Source organism: Corythoichthys intestinalis, chromosome 2 (genome assembly GCF_030265065.1).
Source record: "Corythoichthys intestinalis isolate RoL2023-P3 chromosome 2, ASM3026506v1, whole genome shotgun sequence".
Classification (NCBI taxonomy): Eukaryota; Metazoa; Chordata; class Actinopteri; order Syngnathiformes; family Syngnathidae; genus Corythoichthys; species Corythoichthys intestinalis.
In genome coordinates, this window is record NC_080396.1 from 43,524,854 (window position 1) to 43,541,374 (window position 16,521).

General features: G+C 37.7%; 1 protein-coding gene across 4 annotated transcripts in view; it reads right to left on the minus strand.

Moving 5' to 3' along the window:
* Positions 1–16,521, minus strand: part of acot7 (acyl-CoA thioesterase 7) — a 69,618-nt gene that overhangs the window by 14,753 nt on the left and 38,344 nt on the right. For all 4 annotated transcript variants that reach the window (XM_057859948.1, XM_057859963.1, XM_057859957.1 and 1 more), the window contains 2 exons: positions 11,243–11,359; positions 9,142–9,326 (listed from right to left, as the gene is read on the minus strand). In XM_057859948.1, coding sequence (XP_057715931.1) covers positions 9,142–9,326; positions 11,243–11,359 — 302 coding nt within the window. The remainder of the gene's footprint in view (positions 1–9,141; positions 9,327–11,242; positions 11,360–16,521) is intronic.

Sequence of the window (16,521 nt, forward strand, 5' to 3'; positions counted from 1 at the left end):
GGTGGGGAAAGCACCTAAAGTCAAAAATAGCTGAAACTATTTATAGCACACAACTGAAGCTGAATCTGTCACAATGTCATGAAATATTAATAGGAAAGGCTGCCCCTGTTCAATTGTGTTGCTGTCCATTCAAATACTTAAATGTAACCTGTCTGTTAGAAGTTAAAACTGTGAGCACTGATAATTGTGCCATCGGAACGGCATACAGTATAAGGTGGGAAAATGTAAACAACCCAGTATGGGTACTGTGTGCGTATTCAAAATCTCTGTAAATTCACTTATTTCAAATTCTGCAAATTCGTTTGGTTCATTTGCTGCGCATGATAGCTCCTCTCCTTCATGCGCAAGAATTAGGTGTGGGGTCTGTACAAGTGTTCTCAAGTGTACAGTACTCCTTCATTTTCATCTTGTCTCATTTGCGGTTAAAGCCAGCAGGAATATGAAAATAGCAAGGCCTCGTGTGCCCCTCTTACTCATGGAAATGAACATGCTCGAAAATGACTTCAAGCCAATGCACATATTCATGTGCGCACGCAGAAAAATACTACATTAAGGAGCTTTCTCTTTCAAACAAACACATCATTCATGTCCAAACATTATCTCTCAACACACGCACTCATATTTTCACATTTCATTTGGCATGCTACACCAGAATCACGGCTGTGCAGGTTCCATTTACAGATCTGGGGATGAATTATTAAAATCATCAGGAGAGCTCATTTTTGTTGCTTTGCTTCTCTTTTCATCAACTGAAGGCATACAGATACATTACAGCTAGCATGATGATGGCCCCAATTGCGTGCCATTGAAACAAAAGATACGGTAGGACTAGCTCATTCGCGATGGAAAAGTGCTTCTGATGAATGCATGGAAGCAGCCACACACAAAAACATTGCAAACAAAAGCTTGTCTCAAATGGAAATAGAGAGAGTGCCATGTGCTTTTGAAAACTCAGACCAGCAGCAGTGGTGGATTAGATTCAAATGTCTAAAAACCAAACAAATGTGTTTCCAGTATCTCTCCTCCAACATATACAGTACCTTTAATCCACAATAAAAATCATATTGGACTGTTTTGAAGACTTGCACTGGGCGATCTATTGTCTTGATCCGCACAGAAGCGGGTTATACCGAGTGTTGGTAATTGCATGTGGCGGAAAACACAGACAAGGCTGAAAAAGCAGTTCCTGCTCTTGCACCCCTTTATAAAATAAACTGCTGTATCTTAAGCCAAAAAAACTGTTGTGTCTGATAGAACAATATGTCTATATGCTGCCATAGCAGATTCATGGAGAAAAAAAGTCTAAAATAGCATTATTATGTGAATTAGAATCATATTTTGAGACGATTCGACTATATACAACAATTTAGCAAAGCGCAGATGACGAGAAATTAGTCTTTTAATCTGCTGGTTAGCCACGCCTACCATTATAGGGCTTTAGCATCCCCAACAGGTGGATGACGTCAGCGGTAGACTGGGCACATTGGTTTTACTATTCAGTCCATTGACGGGGAATTATTCAGAACGAGGAAAACGCGACGAAGAGAGCCGCAAAATGTCATTGTTTCAGTCGCTCGACTCCAATATTTTTACAGGATATTTTTTTTATCCAAGTATTTTTCCCCAATAGCTATATAAATGGCTTGAGAAGGACCGGTCAGCCCATCGAGGGGGAACTATCGCTAACGCGACGAAGAGAGCTGCAAAATGTCATTGTTTCTGTCTCTTTACTTCAATATTTTTACAGGATATTCTTTTTATCCAAGTATTTTCCCCAATTGCTAAATAAATGGCATGGTCATGACAAATAACAGTCTTGTGCTAAATGGAATACAAAATAATAAAAATGCATTTATTCAGCACGACATGGCAAAATTACTCCATAATGGTCAAAACTGTCGACTTCACCTTTACTGTCGCACCTCCCAAACGATATTTTATGACACCTAAATCGGACATATGTCATTTCCCTTCCCCGGCTTCGGAGAATGTAAACAAACCAAGAGGCGTGACAGCTAGCCGACATGCTAATCTGAACCGAGTGATGTTTCAAAGTCTTCGAAGCGGAAAATCACACATAACTAGCCCGGATTATTTGACATGACGACTGGGTTGTCGATTGTCTTCGCAGATCGGCAAACCGCCCGGCGGAGAGCAATTTACAGTTCGTTCCCCGTAGGAGGGTGGCGGCAGTTGTTGTGCAGCTAACGTGCTGCTAATGTGCATGAGGAGAGCTTTTTACATGCCTATCAATGCTTAAACGTAAGTAGTCCTTTATTTAAAGAAAGTTTGTAGTGTTTACTTTGTAATAGCTCTATTAATATTTGACATAATACTAAACAAGATGTTTACTCACTTCCTCGTAAGTCCAATGGTTCTACAGTAGTCGTCGGGCTTGTTTTGGCCAATATCCACGGTGAATGGGAACCTTTTGAAACTCCAAAAAGGCACATACGCCTCTCCCTCATACAGAATGATTTTTCTGCAGCCGTTTGGCTGGCGTGATGCAAAAAATAAACGTATAAATCCGCAAAATCAGCTGAATCCTTCGTCCTCATACACAACAGTACGCTGTATAGTGAAGAGGACGCCTTCTACCGTACACGTCACAGCGCCCTCCTCCTCAATGCAAGACCGAAGCCGGAAGTCACTCATTTTCATGGCGCGGGATTCAAAAAACTAAATAAATATAGCGATCGCTTCCACACACATCCAAGCGGTCCATATCATTCAGGAGCATAAAATACGTATAATATGTATTATGAAATAAACATGCTTTTTCGTGTCACATGCACTTTAAGTCCCAAACTATTTTTAATTTGTCCGTTTTACCCTGACAACCCCTGTTTACAGACATCGCGCAACCGCTTTTTTTTTTTCAACCGAGCCATAAAAAGAAGGTAAGAAATTATATTTATTATTCTAAATGTCTGTCATTTTTAGCTTAGAACCATTAATTGATGTCTAATATTTTGTTTTAAAAAAAGACCAAAAATTATTTACTCTCATATTTTAAAGTTTTAAACAAATTACGTCACAATGAAAAAATTGGCATCTGTAAAACAGTCACAGATATCAACCTAATAACTATCAACTGATTGTATTTTTTTCGTTACTGTCACATTTTCCCCAATATTTTAGATGATAAATAATCGACAAAGAAACAAAGAAAAATTGAAAAAAAGTTTAAAAGGGTAAATATATGAAAATGAAAATCTCGATTACTCCTTGACGTCTGCGATTCCTGCATACACGACCCTTGTTATATTACCACGTTTCACCCATAAAATCCCCAAAAAATCCAGCTGTGGCCATTCACATCTGTGTCTTGACACTCGATGATGTGACGTTCTGCTGCTGGTTAGATTATGTTTTGTTACAGAGCACATTGTGGGGGGCGTTCCTGACGTTGCACCTGCACTCAATGCAGGCTCATCAACACAGCATTTAAGCACGGCTGATCCCGAAGAAAGCTGCCGAGATATTGCTTGCTGATCGCCATTGCATTCTCGCACTATAGCCTCGCTACTCTCGCGTATTCCTGCCTAGGATTTTGTTTATTGCGCTGCCCTTCGGTGAATCTCTACCTTGTGCAGGTATTTGAGTATTTGTATTTACCGGCTATCTGCCTATTGCCTCAGTTACCCTCGAGTTTGCATTATTGAGCCCCGTCGACCTACTGTCACGGACCCTTTTTGTTTTTCTGCCTTTCCGCAATCGCGTGTTGTTTTTCGTTAGTGCTTAATAAACCCTTGTATTACTGAGCCCCGTCGACCTACTGTCACGGACCCTTTTTGTTTTTCTGCCTATCCGCAATTGCGTGTTGTTTTTCGTTTGTTATTAATAAACCCTTGAACGCCATCCTCGCTTGTTGTCTGCTGCTTGGTCATTTCCGTATTCGCGGACGTAACAGATGATACATTCTATATGGAGTTTTTGGATCGAAACAAAGTAAGTACGCCATAATATCATGTTAAAATCATGGCGTCTTTGATTCTGCTCTCGCGTGCTCTCACCTCCAGTTAGGGTTTTGTTGTTTAAAAAATATATACTGTATATTTTTTTTAAATGCCCTCCAGTTGAAATTTTTCTTCCCCCAGAAAAATGACATTTTAAGCTTTCCAATGATGTATCACACGTGCAAATCGGACAATTTTGAATTGGGGGTCTCAGAGCAGAACTTCAAGTCACCTAAGTGTTTTCTGCCATGTGCATTCGAAATACAGTGATCTCTCTCGACTTCGCGGCTTACGTTTCGCAGATTCAGTCCATCCCGAGGGTTTTAAAAAATATTCATTAAAAAAAATAAAATAAAATATGCGTTGTTTTATTTTGAGGGAGGGGACATTGTTTTGCAGCAAAGCAAATATGACTCAGAGGCTTTGTACATACCCACAGACACTCATACAAGGCGTGTGATTGGTTCCTGCTGCAAAATTAACACATTAGAACACCAATGAGCACCATTGCAGCCTCTCCTACTGATGAGTCTGCCAATAAGAGCGGCTTCATCAAGTGGCTGTGTAGCATCGCAGCCTCCCCCATTATGATCGACAGGCGAGTCCACCAAAAAAGTGGCCTTTTCCCATGACTTGATTGGCTGTGCACCACTGGAGCCTTCCCTATGCTGATTGACAAACCAAAGAACAACTTAGAGGAGATTTGTCTTGTGAGCTGATTGGCTGCACACATCGCAACCTCATCCAGCCTCTTACCTTGTTCTATTTCAAGTTTCACAGGGGAATTTCAACATGAGGACTTCATAAAAATAGTGTGTTTCTGACAGCCTTAACAGTGGCTCGCAGTGCCTTGACGTCTGGAGGTGTATTTTCATCCAAAAATGCCCAGAAATGACCATAATGGGTCAATAACAAGCAATCTGAAGCATTTTTCCAAACCAGTAATCTGATTAAAGTTAATTTCCTTAATGTCTGTGTGTTACTATTTTGTTATTGCATCATAATGTATGTAGAATGAAAAATACTTTCTAATAGAAATTTTGCTCTTACGTTTGGGAGTGACATCATATGTCAGGTTTTCTCATTGGAGAACAAAAACGTGTCACGTGCCAAAACAATAGCCTAGCTACCTCGTCAGGACGCAAACAATGAAAAAAGCAGGAGAGATACCACATACAGTATTTGCTCACTGGAAATAGAGCCATTACTTCACATTTCTGTCCAGTAAGGATGACAAAAATTCTCTCTGCGTTATAAACTTTGTGCAGGCTCAAAAAAACTGTTGAGCGCTAAAAACTCAACATCCAATTCAAGGAACCACTTGGAATTTCAGCACAACGCGACAAAACTCAAAACAAAGCCTGCAAGTAACGAGACAGCCAGCACTTCTACAGTTTGTAACCAGCCTTTGCGTACGTTTTATAGTTACAGTTTGTAACCATAGGCGGAGTTTGACTTTTGTGGGAGGGCTAAAACAAGTTAATGACCCTGAAACAAAAGTCAAAAGATTGGACACACCTCCTCATTTGTGCGTTTTCTATATTTTCACTTCTATTTACACTGTAAATTCTAACTGAAGATATCAAAACTATGAATGAACATGTGGAATTGTGTAATTGGGAAAAAAAAGTGAAATAACTGAAAACATGTTTAATATTCTACTTTCTTTAAAGTAGCCACCCTATTCTCGTATTACTTTTTTTTGCACACTTTTGGCACTCTCTCATTGAGCTTCAAGATACACATTTGAAAATGTTTTCGCTTCACAGATACACCTTATCATGGCTAATAAGTGGAATTTGTTGCCTTTTCAATGGGACTGGGACCATCATGTCCAAACCTTTGGCCTGTAATGTATACAGTATATACAGGTATACAGTATCTTGACACTGTTCGTGTTCAATCCTCGGTTCAAGCTCAGTTGTTGTTGAAGCTTTTGAAAGCTTAGGTTTAAAGGAATTTTAAATATCCATCTAGCCTCCTCAGCTGTAGTTTTGGCTAAGTAAATCAAAGGACAGTCTCTAAGGTGCTTGTCACATGATCTATTCAAAAAACAATTTTGACCCATTATGAAATACTATGCGGGATTCTTGGTCATTTCATTCATTTTTGTTGTTTGTTTTATTGATTTACAACTTTTATAGACAACATTTTAACAACTAGGTCTTCATTTTAAAGGGGAAATTCAGAATTTTTTACATTAGGGTTCATGTTCGAGTTAGCGGGGGTTTAATTAGTCGTCGCAGTTGATTTGAACTAATACAACCAATATTGACCTCTCTCTTTCGATTGCTTTCGATTACTTTCAACAGTGTCAGGACTATAAAAAGAAAATGGGGGGAGGGGTCCCGCCTACTTAAAATGAAACATGATGAGTTGATTATCCTGTCACTCTCCAAATCAACACACAAAGCTCAGACTTCCCTCAGACTTGTGACAAATGAGTCAGATAACCAGGTCTTGTTGGAGGTTGACAAGTCTGATTGGATAATATGCTTTCAGAATACTTGGCCTTTTGTTGTTGATGTGAACTTGACATTAGACATGACTAGATCATAGATAAAAGGAAATGTGTTGATGTTTGTGATAAATTAAATGGAATGGACATTTTTAATGAATAATCATTTAAATGTTTTACTTGCTCCGTCTATAATAATTTTTCGAAATGGTATAGAATTACCTGATTCAATTACACGGCTTACTTGACAAAATAACATCACAGCATTTTCATCCATTCAAGTCACTTGGTGAAGTTCAGGTTAAGTTTAGACCAATGTGTGAAACCTTATTATCTTGGTATCTGCTTTTAGCTCGACTGCAAAGCCAATGTAGCTTTGACAAAATTAATTGTGCTTATTAAGGCATTGCTTGTAAACAAATTCTGTGAGGGCGATAACTAATGCGAAGTTGTTTCAATGTGTAAACAAATTCAATCGTTACTGTTCTCTCTCACAATTTCACTTGTGCTTGCTTTTTCTATAGTGATAGTAGTGATTAGTGTTACTATACACTTTTGTATTATTGTATTATAAATAATTACATGACTTCTTAATTTTGATAGTTCTTGGCAAAGGTGATAAAAGCATAACTTTTTAGCCAAAAAACATTCAACTGCGTGACCACAGTGCATGTCCACACATACTGTATTTTTAAGGCTAAATCTACAGTTTCTAATTCCTCAGAACAGCGGAATGGTGCATGAAAACAGTGACGTCCCTAATTTAAATAGATTACACAGTGTTTGAATATTAACAGGATATTGAAGAGGATGTGCTGCACACCGAGCTCGAACAGCAGGTAAAAAGGTCAGCTTTATAAGGAGATAGGAAGTGCTAAATTAACCCAACATTTATTAGGTGCTTGTAAGTAGAGCTGAAACGAATACTCGAGCAACTCGAGTTTAAAAACTGATCCGAGTAATTTTATTCACCTCGAGGAATCGTTCAATTTTGCCAGCTCTAAGCATCACGTTTTGCCCGGACTACTTTTAATGCGGGACAACGCGCTGATGTCACGTGCGTAGAGGAAGAAGCAATAAAAAAAAATTCTGCAGCCAACAGCCGCTACAAACTACGCCGTCGTTGCTAAAAACTAGCCCGCATGATGCGGTGGTAGCAGGTAGCATCTGATGCATCTCATATATATCACATGTATGTTGAACTAGATGCGAAATGACAGTCAGCGGTGTTAGTAAACAGCCGCCATCTTAAAGCAGTACACTTCTCAGTGCTAATAAATAAGATTAACTTAACTGTCACTCGCTGACTTACGTAACGTTAGCCCTGCGGAGGAGGGCTAGGTTTCGATTAAGACCACTGTCGATGCATGGCTAACGTGTCTTACATACAGGCTTTATTTAATCTGTGAAACATAGCGCTGTAGAGTGATGAGGGTGTAAAATGAAAATATGATAAAGCTAACTGTCACTTTTAGCTCAGTAGTCATTGCTGGATAAAACACCAAGTAGCACTGGCCCCTAATGTGCTCCAATACAGCAGGTATCATACTGTAACGTTGACAAAGAGTCACCCGCTTCGTTAGGTTGCAATTATTTCTTTTTTGGGAACTTGTGGAACGACAACAACAACAGGAAGGTACGTCTCTCACTCTCCCGCACCTCCCTCACCCCCGCACGTCACGCGGTGCATTCTGGAACGCATGCACATATCCCCGCCATATTATAACCTGATATGTTACAATACATTTATTTTGAACACTGCAAAAACTCAAAATCCTATCAGAACTTACAGTTTAGACTAACTTAAAACTTAACTAGAACTTAAAAATGGCTTGACACAAATGGAAATTTAATTGAAACACATGGGAAAAACACTTAACTTTTAAGTGATGTGTGTTATCAAGCGTAATGGCATTTTTAGGTAAGAAATATATATATATTTTTTATAAGATCAAAATGTTTTTGGAGTGAAAGAAGTGAATTGGTCTTTTTTTTTTTTTTTAATTGTAGTTACATCTGAGAGGCAATTGTTGGCTGTTTTCAACAATGTATATCGAAAATAAAGACATTGATTGACTGAAAATGGTTCAATATTAAATGAAATGTCTTTTTTTCTCATGTATACTTTATAATTGCTCTTTACCTAAAAAATATGTTTTATCCGATTACTCAATTAATCGATGAACTCAATGAAATAAATTATGATAATTATAGGTGCTGCCTCTCTCTTGGGGGCAGGTGATTTGTCTTATGGAGGACACAAATACCCTGAATTATGATTACCACATAATAATCCTCGTAGTGTCTTTTCACGAAACATACAAGATTGATGTCCAATGTTAATATAACTTTCCACTTTTTAAATGTTTACATCACAAGTATTTATTATACAATACTCTTTTTGTTCATACACAATTGGTCATTTTACTTTTGAAGTACTTCTAATTTAAACCATCTTGAAATAATGCTGAGCAAGAGAATAGTTTGGATAATTATCATTTGTGTATCTATTTAAAGTGCTTAAAGATTGGGTAATACACCAGTGGAAGGACACTCGTAAACCGTTTTATTTTTTTTATGCTAAAATTTCTTAAAATGTATATTTGACACTAATTTGTTAACGTTTCAAATAATGTACAAAAAAAGTTACCATAGTTATATAATATTATGTACTGCCATGTGTTTTTGACCTTAAAATTTTAGAATCTGGAAGATGTCACCAACCTTAAGAGGAGGGACAGGCTGAGCTCTGCCAAACTTGTCCAGCGAGATAAAGGTGAAGTAGGCAGAGACTGCGCGATAGCTGACTTTCTCCGCATCTACCAGCGAGCACGCATCTACGACCACTTCGATTTCCATGGACTTATTGCTGATGAATGTGAGACGGCCAGTTACGGTCACCACACAGCCTTAGCGCAAAGAGAGGAAAAAAGGAAAATATGTGTTATATTTTTTTACACATACATGCATTGGGCTGGTGTAATAAAAAAATGGGATTCACTTATTTTAAAAGGGTAAAAGAGCAACACATTACTTGCTAAAGCATAATTTCAGATTCTATGTACATTTTCCAATATTATATATATATATATATATATATATAATATTGGAAAATACAACTTCTGAAAAACTATTAAAGCCTAGAACCAGGTACGACTGCAAGCATTCCCCGGAGCTGAGCCTTTTGACAATGATGGAAAATACAACTTCTGAAAAACTAATAAAGCCTAGAACCAGGTACGACTGCAAGCATTCCCTGGAGCTGAGCCTTTTGACAATGTACAAGTATCATTTATATATATATATATATATATATATATATATATATATATATATATATATATATATATATATATATATATATATATATATATATATATAATTATATAATTAGGGGTGTCAAACGATTAAAATTTTTAATCGAGTTAATTACTGCTTAAAAATTAATTAACCATAATTAATCGTAATTAATCGCAATTCAAACCATCTCTAAAGTATGCCATATTTTTCTGTAAATTATTGTTGGAATGGAAAGATAAGACACAAGACGGATATATACATACAACATACTGTACATAAGTGCTGTATTTGTTTATTATAACAATAAATCCACAAATGGCATTATTAACATTCTTTCTGTTTAAGTGATCCATGGATAGTAAGACTTGTAGTTCATGAAAGATAAATGTTATAGTTACAAGTTATAGTAATTTTATATTAAAACCCCTCTTCATATTTTCGTTTCAATAAAATTTGTACAATTTTCAATCAAAAGTAGAGTTAATATAATAAGAAGAATAAAAATAACAATAATAAGAATTGAGTGACCAAACTCCGAGTAATGCCATTTCACTTTGCATTGTTGTTTAGCTGTGTGAGAATAGGGCCTCATTACTAAAGACTGAAGTGCTTTTCTTTTTGTGAACATTTTTTTTTTTTTTTTGAGAGATAGCAATACTATTTTTGTTGTGCTTTCACTAAATTATACTTCTGTTTGTTGTGAAGGAGCTGCAGAAGCGTATGCCAATAAACGGCGCAGCCCAAAGAACGCCTGTGTCCACTCGCCTTTATAACAGATATATCTCTGAGCATATCTTACCCAAAATACAACAAAAGACACATAATTGCAACTAAAAGAAAGCAAACTTACCGAAATATGTGTGGAGCACAAAGCAACAGCATAAACGTCTCACAACTACTAATTCTCCCACTATTAGAAGGAATAACATTAGTATGGAACGGCGCTGCGCTGCCCCCAAGCGGCCGGTGGCATTCTCTTCACTCTTAATGTCCATAAACGGCCTCATTGAAATCTGTTTGAGGCAATGCGAGAGCGGCTCATTCAGTGCATGCGTTAATTGCGTCAAATATTTTAACGTGATTAATTTTAAAAATTATTTAACGCCCGTTAACGCGATAATTTTGGCAGCCCTAATTTATATATATATATATATATATATATCATAATAGTATTGTACAGTAGCTAGTGACAAACCAGGCAGGTAATTATATCACAAAGAACAACGGAAGAAAGTCTTTGTATGTATGAAAAGTAAACAGTGTGCCTTCATTAAAAATAAGTATTCTTTCACATTTGTCAGTGGGTTGGTGTGTTTGCTCTTTTTAACATGCTCAAAGAGTGTTATCAGTGCTGGTTGCCATGGAAACGTGAAGGCAAGCGTTATCCGGGCAGTCTGAGTTCTATTTTGAAGCTTAATCATAAACTACAGTACAAGGAAAAGGATCAGGTCTTTGTCTGTGCTGCAAAACATTGGTTTCGATGTTCAATGTTCGATCAAGCATTACATAGATATTCTCTGGTCACCTTTCTTAATCTTGCGGTGAAAGTTGATGGCGTCTACAGAGGCCGTGACAATGTTGGTGTTGCAGTGACGTGCCGCCACAATTCCTGCTACTTCATCCATTAACTTCATGGTTACACCTGATGAACATACAAACAGGCACACTCCAGTCAATTTAATTAGGAAGGACGCTGGCATTTCCACATGAAGTTAAAAAAGTTATCAGTACAGTTGTAACTTGAGTTGTACAATGTCATGAATTGCATGGTCTCAATTTATTGATAGTTTTGTACAGTATTTTAGGTGTGATGCTGGAATACCCACAGAGAACTCAGACTATAATATATAAGTACAAAAATATCGAGGAGTTAACGTGGTCTATGAAATATAACAGGATGATTTTTAGGGGTGATTTTTTACTTTAAAGACCACGTCAAATAATTTAGAAAGCTTGGACGGCACTCTGCCAGATTTCACATTAAAAATTGATTAATTTTTTTAAAGCTCTATAAAGAAACCCTGTGAGAGTGCAATGAAAGCGTCAGATTATGAAGACCAGAAATGTAGATGCACTCAATGACATTAAAGCCGGCTTTCTGATTTCTCTGTCAATTTGGGCTAAAAATGTTTCATGCGGGTTTCAAACAAACACACTATTCCTTGTACTGATCTGAAATTCATGCAGTTCATTTGGCTGTTAAAATATTGACTTTATTCATAAAGTTATTTGTATACTGTATTTTGTAGTGTATTTCTGTTGAAGTCCTGCTGTGCTACTTTTCAGTGAATGTCATTATCATTGGCTTACAGCCAGGCCAGTCATTAGGACAGCACAAACTACAATATGCCATGAAATCGCTGACATTGTTTGTACAAGTTATTACATAAATCAACATGGATTATGATAGGGACTGATAAGGAACAGCCCTAGTCACTCCTGGCAAGTACATCCCATTCATTCATGTTTTCTTGAGTTTTACATGTTTTGTTTCCAGGGATGAGAGGTTATTAAAGAGAAATTAATCTAAATTATTTGGCTCGAAAAAGTGGAAGTGCATGTAAGGAGGATTCAGAGCGAAAGACAATTGACCCATACATTTTATATGACTCGACGGCCATTCAAGCCACCGGAAATAGCCAATCCATCTATCCATTAGCTCTACTACTTATCCTCAAGAGGGTTGCGAGGGTGCTTGAGCCTATTACAGCTGACTAAGAGCAGGAGGCTGGATACACCCTGAACTGCCATTATCTGATTACATACGCCCTTAGGATTTATTTCAATTATTAAAAATAATAATAAATAAAAACATGGCCTGATGATCAGTAATATGTTACCTTTAACTGTAAGGAGCATGTTCAACTTACTGTACAGCCATATGCTATGATGTTTTTAAAAGGGTGGACTTTTTCATTTGATTTTGTTGGCATTTTGTCTCAGTGGAATCCATCAACAGCCACATGCCATTTTCAAAAGAACTGCAATTTCTCGTAATGAAGTGTATTTGCCAATTCATTTCCCCCGAGTCTCTCTCTCGTTCACACACACACACACACAAAATCAATAAGTCTGCTTGGGATGGCTTTTTTGGCTCTAACCATCTGCACAGTACAGGGAGCCTAATGTGTGGGAGTACAAACAAAAATGTGCTGCCTGCTGCACTCACATAAGAGACAGCCTGTTCAGCTGATATAAGACAAAGTTTCGTATGACTCTGAAATCTTGTTCTTTCGATATCCATAAAACGTCTGATGTAATTACACTTATAATGTTAAAACCAAAGAAACAGATCAACAACCTTCCGACTGTTACTGTAATTCATTCAAGATCAATCGCTTCCAGTCCTCCCAGTTAAAATAGATTGGACCAGGGGTCGCGTTAACCGTATATTTTCCGTCGTTGACCGGTTTTTTAAAACGGTGACGGAAAAAAACTGAAGTCCATCCGTCATTTTGACAGGTTGCAATTCATACCCCAGACCACAGGGTGGCGAGTGAGCATATTAATTAGCCATTGTCTCTCTTGATGCATGACGTCGTTGGCCTTACTCGGAAAAATGTCAAGGCAACTGAGTGTTTGCCTGGCACTGCCAGACTGTTCTTCCTGTATTTTTCAAACACTGAGAGAAAAGTCTGGGACACAGCCTCTCGAGTAGGTACAAAATCAATCGACAAATCAGATTTGTTTATTTGCGTGACGTGTTCTTCACGAGCAACGTCACTCTTGCGCGCCGAAAGTCGTCTCTACAACAACACGGATGGCGGGAGAGCCGAGAATATGTTCCAATCCGCAGTAAATTTAGTTTTAAATGAGCTAAAACACATCGACACGAGACAGTGACAACAGTCTGTCTCGCGCTAGCCATGTTGAATAAACTCCGTTCTCCTCGCATGTTTACTTCCGCGCGCAAGTCCCTCGTCCTGCCCTCGTCGCTTTGCTAACGGCACGTCTGCCCGTCGCTGATTGGTGCACTCCGCTGTCTGTTTGCCTCTTGTTAAGCTTGTTCGGACAGAATATTAATTAAAAATGAATGAAAACTAAATACTATTGAATATGTCATTATTATCATTTTTAAAATGTAAGTGACGGGTAAAAATAGATTATGACCGGATTTTTATTTCAGTCAAAATGACAGACAACGAAAAAGTCTAGCGCAACCTCTGGATTGGACATATAGCAGTGCCAGTGGCTGCCAATGAGTTATTGTCTAATCATCTCTGAGCGTCTCAAGTGCTCCCCGATGCCTTTTGAATACCAGAACGGAGATGAAATTCTATGTATGACCGCAGCATCCAGCTAACCCCTATCACAGACACTAATGCAAACAACACTATCAAGTACCAGATCCAATCCATGGATCATGGCTCCTTACAGGCTACTTCTACTCTTCCAAGCTAGTCGCTCATGATGACACAACTCTACTCAACCTCAAGGTGACCATCAGCATATATATCAAGAAAGAGCCTTTGAAAATATTCGAGTCATATATTTAAAACAAATACATGAACTTCTTGTTACAAAATGAGAAACATTTATTACCATAGAATAGGTACACAATGTGGCAACAGTTTAGAAAAGCAGGTCAGGCTGACCCAAATATGGAGCAGTCAATAGAGTAGACAGTGAACAAGGCACATATGATGGCATATGTGATACCACAGAATCCTAAATGAGAAGCACAGATTAAAAGACAGGAGCTATGTTATTGCAAAAGAGTCACAAAATGTTGTATAGCACAGACATACCGTAAGCACTATACACTCAAAAAAATGGGGTGTTGAACTGACATTTAAAAAATATGGAAAGAATTTGCACCTGAAAATATTGCTTTCCTTCAGCATTTAGCAATTGTGTCCTTTTAACATAAAGCACACATGTCTAGCCAACATTAGGCACTCATGTTGCGCGAACATAACACACTCTTGTTGAGCCATCATAAGGCACTCATGTTCACCCCAAAATACATGTTGAACCGACATTAAAGAAATACATAATTTGCACCTGATTAATTTGCTTTCCTTCAGTATTTAGCAATTGTGTTCTTTTAACATAAAGCACACATGTTGAGCCAACATAAGGCACAACTAGGGCTGTCAAATTTATCGCGTTAACGGGCGGTAATTAATTTTTTTAATTAATCACGTTAAAATATTTAATGGATGCACGACCCACTCAGGCGTTGCCGCACACAGACTACAATGGCGACGTTCTCCGTATATACAGAGCTAAGAGGCAGTGACAGGTGAGTGGAGTGGATACAGGCATTGATTTGGACCGTGCTTTTAATTGTGTAAAGCTTTGACATCTCTTCCACAGCAGTTATAACTATTGAGGCAAGCAATGTGGGGAAGAATGACAGGAGTTGATCTTTTCCTTAACACCCTGCATTGTACACAACACTGAGAAGATATATTATTTGCAGTCGCCACACACAGTCATGGTTACCCACTTCCCATCATGCATTTGGGCAGAACAGTTTTGTCACTACATTATCATTTACTGAAAGTCAACACATACACTAGATGGCAATATTTAGTCACAATATACAAACTCACATTTATCCTTTAAGAATCTATCCCTGGATCCCTTTCACAGAAAGAATGTTAATAATGTTAATGCAATCTTGTGGATTTATTGTTATAATAAACAAATACAGTACAGTATGTTGAATGTATGTATCCGTCTTGTCTTATCTTTCCATTCCAACAATAATTTACAGAAAAATATGGCATATTTTAGAGATGGTTTGAATTGCGATTAATTACGATGAATTAATTTCTAAGCTGTGATTAACTCAATTAAAAATTTTAATCGTTTGACAGCCCTAATTTTAACGTAAATGGCCGTCAATGGCATCAATTTATATATGCCTCAGTGGAATCCAGTACAATGGCATCAATAGTAGCGACATTCATGATAGTCAATGGCATGGACGTACATAGCTGTCAGTGGTATTGACTTACTTGGGCGCCATTCAATGTCAATGGGCTGTAATGGTAAGGGGTCAAAAATCACAACCATCTATGTTTTCCTGTCATTGAAAATGAAGGGAAAATGTTTCTCATTAAAAATGAATGGAATTCTGGTCATTTTGATATTTAAACGATGCCGGTCGGTCAAACGGTTTGGAGTCTCCACTGCACCGAAAAAATGTGGATAATAAGATTATGAAAGAAAGAAAGAAAGAAAAATAAAGTTGAGGAATTTTACTAGCTGGGCCTTTGCCTTTCAAAGTCCCGTCTAATAAAAAATCTCTTTTCACAAACAAAATAATAATTCAATGGTGACGGTACCATTGAGGTGTCCCTTACTTTTTCAGGGTGTTGGCAATCCTACTTTTAAATATCGCGAGAAATCACGAGCCTATTGCAATTAGTTGGAAAGACACATTAACATTATGTTGCATCAACAATATCTAATCAAGCTCCTCATTCACTGTTCATGTTTATGTAGAGACTGCATGATTCAATCATGCTCACCTTGGAAACATGATGGTTTCTTGCTGAAAATGCACACTGTGTTTTAGTAAACTTTACAACCTGCCTGATTCATTTTTTTGAGTGTAAGTGTGGTTGTCACAGTCTCATTTCTGTATTTTATATCAGCTAGCACCTGCGCACATACAAGAGAGCTTCCTTTATCAGTTAATGATGCGAACCTTAGTGGTTGTATTTAAGAATCTTGAGTTAAAATAAAACAACAGCAGCCCAAATGACTCCAGAAACTGGATCCCATTAGTGAGAAACCAGATTCCATAAAATGAGTTTACCACGACTAGCATATATCACAACAATGCATATA